The following is a 4,745-nucleotide window of genomic DNA, read 5'->3' as shown; positions in this document are numbered from 1 at the left end:
TTCCTCCGTCAGTTCATTTGTGTGTGTGTGTGTGTGTGTGTGTGTGTGTGTGTGTTACCTGCTACAGTCATTGCTATATGCAGCAGTGTGACAGTAATGGCGTAGTCCCACACCCACTCCTCCACAATCCAGGCGAATATCAGGCCTCCCAAAACATAGGTGACTTCTGTGGAAATGACACTGACTGAGAGAGAGAGAGAGAGAGAGAGAGAGAGAGAGAGAGAGAGAGAGAGAGAGAGAGAAAAAAGCCAATATCAATGATGTTTTCCTTTGCAGACAGTTATCTCTTGTCTCCCTCATCACACATTAGTCACCTCTAACGCTAGAAGATATGACGCCAACTGTGCCATTTTTGGCTCTGCGAAGCACAATCGCAGCAACCACAGACAGGCAGACAGACAGACAGACAGGCAGACAGACAGACAGGCAGACAGACAGGCAGACAGACAGACAGACAGACAGGCAGGCAGACAGACAGACAGGCAGGCAGACAGGCAGACAGACAGGCAGACAGACAGGCAGACAGACAGACAGACAGGCAGGCACTGCTCACCCAGATATTTGGGGTTCTGCCATGATGGTTGTGTTGTGTAGTCAAATGGAGCCAACAAGCTGTCAATCTCAGGAACCCTAGACCCCGCCCCCCCAACACACACACACACACATACGCACACACGCGCACACACACACGCGCACACACACACACATACACACACACACACACACACACACACATATACACAGACATGATGAGAAAACATCTCAAGGCATATCTGATTTCATGCAACGGTAGCCCAGGGGGCCTGTGTGTGTGTGTGTGTGTGTGTGTGTGTGTGTGTGTGTGTGTGTGTGTGTGTGTGTGTGTGTGTGTGTGTGTGTGTGTGTGTGTGTGTGTGTGTGTGTGTGTGTGTGTGTGTGTGTGTGTGTGTGTGTGTGTGTGTGTGTGTGTGTGTGTGTGTGTGTACCTGAGCAGTCCAATGCAGAGACTGATGGCGATGTAATAGACAGAGTAGAAGACCACCATACACATCAACAGATTCTGGAGGACGACCTGAGGAGAAGAAAGAGGAAATGATACGGTTGTACCTGCTGAGCGATGCTGTCAGACAGAACACCATCCCCACAGAAGAGTGAGCCTGCAAGTATGATGGATGGCTTTCATTCCTCATAAAATAGTCATTTGGATCCTTCAGCCACTTTCATTCCAACCTAAACCTACCATGACTGCATCGTCTAAGCCAGGCGTCTCTCAAAATATACTATATGTGGCCCTCCACACTGTATTGGTTAATCAATTGCAAGTTCAATTTGCATTTTTTCCCTTCGCCTAACGATGACAGCACTATATTATACATTTGGTACAAGCACCAAGTAGGAACAGCACATGCAGAACTAATGTTTTCAGATGGTAAACAAAATCTTTAAAGAGTACATTTGTACGTGGTTTTTTATTTTATTTTATTTATAACCCATATGATGCGAGCACCTGACCCCCCCGGCATTTTCACATGATCTAATCTGGCCCCCATTCAAAAAAGTTTGGACACCCCTGGTCTAAGCAGTGACAGCATCATTGACCTACACAGGCTATACTTGCTTGGGCAGCTGCCTCTTGATAAGCAAGCCTCCATTGTCCTGTCAAAAGCAGTTTTCCTAATAAAAAATTGAATAGACATTTGCAACTCAATAAACAGAATGCAGGGTATGAAAAACAGCTTATCTCTCTCCTTCCAGTACCTTAATTCTCTTCTCTCCCCTGCCTGGCAGAGAAATGGAAGTTCCTGCTGCAATTTCAACTGTTTGGACTGGGAGCCACCAGACAGCTCTTGGTACGATATGATCATTCTTGAGCCATGGAGCGATAATAATCTTTGCTTCTTGGTGATTTGTAATAAACTAAATATTGTGATTGTATACTGTAACATACTGCTCATTGTTATTTCCTTTGACTGCAGCGGAAGCTGAAAATGATATCGCAAAATCAATTCTCCTCATGAGCAAAGACTCCAAAATCAATGGGCAGATGAAATGCAACGCCTTTCCGTCTGTTATTGACCATCTGCTGCCTGCAGTCTCCCTCCAACAAAAGAGCTACAGCAATAACAGATGTGCGATGATGATGATGAGACTATAAAGCTAAACATATAAACAGTGACACCTTCCTTATGCTGTATTTTCAGAGGTGAGATAATTGGACCATATAAAATGCTGTCTAGTCATTGAAATATTAACTTTTTAAAATCAAAGTGCGCTCGAGTTGATGCCAGGGTTTCTCATTATATTGATTCAAGTTCCATATAGAGGAGTTGACATATTAAAGTCAGCATCACTAGTTGACATCAAATTTTTTATTTATTTTGCCTCTTCTCACCTCCTTCCCCTCGTCACCTTCAAGTCACTTCCTGGGGGAGGTGAATGGTAGTCAGAGAGTGGAGGAAAATAGGAGGAATCAAAACTGTTCACCCTTGTATGCTGAGGCTATTTACACGGACACCGAATGTGTCTTTCTTAATATAATGTATTGTATTTTATTTATGTATGTATGTATGTATGTATGTATGCATGTATGTATGTATGTTTTGTAGGCCACATATGATCTTGCCATGCCGAAGGATGAAGAAGACCCACATTGGAACCCCCCCCCCCCCCCCCCCCCCCCTCATCAGACAGCCATGAGATGTGGGCGTGTCTGAAAGGGGAACAGCTGATCTCATGCTAATACTCTCAGCGACAGCTAAACGCCTTAGATATATCTTCCTGGTTTGTTTGCTATCGTCTTCCACATCACGTACAAAATATTTCACAGACCTGGGACCAGCTTGCCTGACGACTGCCTCAGTCAAAACACCATAATAAAACCTATAAAATATGGGAGCGGTCACAATAAGGTTCTACTTGATCTCAAAGTCTACTCACTGTAAAGTGTCCAGGTGGCTCAGTGGGTTAAGATGCTATGAATAGAATACCATGCATGCCTTGAGGACGGTTGACGTTGTGAGCTCTTTGCGGTCTCTCTATAAATCTGTACTATCAATAAAGCTGACATGAAACTGTCATAAACTAGTATACTTGTGTTTGCTCATGCCATACAGTAGACATACATATATATATATATTTCATGTGGTAAACACCTTACAGCTGTAGCTCAGTCTGCAGCACCGAGCCACCATAAGTTCAGAGACGATCCTTTGCAGAACCGTCTTGTCTATTCTAGCACGTTTGTCTACATGCTACAGTGTTCTTACCCAGGTGTCACTGGGTGTGGAGGGGAAGGGTCCATGATGACGTTTTATAAGCGTGAATCCAAGACACCGACAACAGTAGTCCAACAACATGAATGGCTGTTGTCTAAATGAGAGAGTGTGTGTGTGTGTGTGTGTGTGTGTGTGTGTGTGTGTGTGTGCACACTGGGGGAGGGCCGGCCGGGATTAGAGGGAATGAGATTACTATGGGATAACAAGACTGAGTAAATCCCCAAGGGGATAAATATGCAGGTAAAGGGTATAATACACACAGGCGTGTGCGAAAGAGAAAGAAAGAGAGAGAGAGAGAATAAACATGTTAATAAACAAAGTAGGGATGCACGATATATTGGCAATCATATCGGTATCGGCCGATGTTAGTCATTTTTTAACATATCGGTCATATCGGTATCGGTCAGATGTTGCAATGTTAATATCGGTTATCAGCCAAATTCTTCACATTGATATGAAATAATGCAGTAAATCTATGATGTATGGGCTTTTCCAAAGGCTTTGCAAATAAAGAAATGCATAACTTTTTCAAATTCAGTGTTAACATGTGTTTTCAGTATGTACAAAATATGATGATCATAAAAATGTGGTTTTATACAGATCATATCGACATCGGTAAATATCGGTTATCGGCCATAACAGCAATGTTAATATCGGTTATCGGCATTGGCCAAAATTTTCATATCGGTGCATCCCTAAAATAAAGACCAAAGCATGAGATCGGAGCATGCGCTTGAGGGCATTTTTCACACTGAAACTGACTGACTGAGACTGAGCTCCTTTTACAAAAAATAAAAGACAGTTTGTAATAAACACAACCTGTTGTAGAACATTTCAGTTCCATAGTCTCATTTCATAATCAATACTCTATACTTGCATTATACACATAGTTATTGGTATGAATCATAAATGCATGTCACATAGACAGAAAAGGCAAATACAGACGCCATGCTCAGAGAACCTCTGAGGCACATTAGCAGCTCTGTCTATCTCACACTGTGCTTGCAGGGCGCCATGACAGATGCAGACGCAGGTTCACATAGTGACACATATTTCATTCCATTCTTAAATTCCATTCCACATAAACAGACAGCTTATGGTCATTCTGGCCCTGAGCAGAGGACAGTGGCAAGATCACTCAGAGACGTGGCCTTGCTGGACTCCTGTCTTGGCTACAGCCCCCCTCTCCTCTCCTCTCCCCTCAACTCCCTGTCCCTGCTTCTGTGAGCTGCTCAACACATAGCTTGTGAAGAGATGTGAGATTATGTGAGAATACTATGTGAGATATGTCAGAATACCGTATAAAACCTTTGACTGTGTGTCATTCTGTACGGAGCTCCTGAGCTGGAAACCAGCACGCTTTTCCAGGGAAGCCAGTCTCTGTGCAAATGGAAGTCTTCTGCTTGCAAAGACGTATGTAATGGCTGAATACATTTATGTGAGACAACTTTTTTATTTTGATGTCACAACTGGTTTTCTAATGCGGGAGAA

General features: G+C 43.4%; 1 protein-coding gene across 1 annotated transcript; it reads right to left on the bottom strand.

Moving 5' to 3' along the window:
• Nucleotides 1–58: 58 nt before the first annotated feature.
• LOC310772225 (putative transmembrane protein 244) lies at nucleotides 59–3,335 on the bottom strand (the record flags this gene model as incomplete). The annotated part of the gene is made up of 4 exons (XM_083664648.1): nucleotides 59–184; nucleotides 554–630; nucleotides 966–1,051; nucleotides 3,246–3,335. Coding segments are annotated over 4 exons (379 nt in total), but the record flags the coding sequence as incomplete, so codon positions are not given.
• Nucleotides 3,336–4,745: the final 1,410 nt, after the last annotated feature.

This window comes from Poromitra crassiceps (genome assembly GCF_964638095.1).
Source record: "Poromitra crassiceps genome assembly, contig: HAP1_SCAFFOLD_2432, whole genome shotgun sequence".
In the NCBI taxonomy this organism is placed as follows: domain Eukaryota; kingdom Metazoa; phylum Chordata; class Actinopteri; order Beryciformes; family Melamphaidae; genus Poromitra; species Poromitra crassiceps.
The sequence above is the reverse complement of the archived record's forward strand: the minus strand, read 5'-3'. Positions and strand labels throughout refer to the sequence as shown.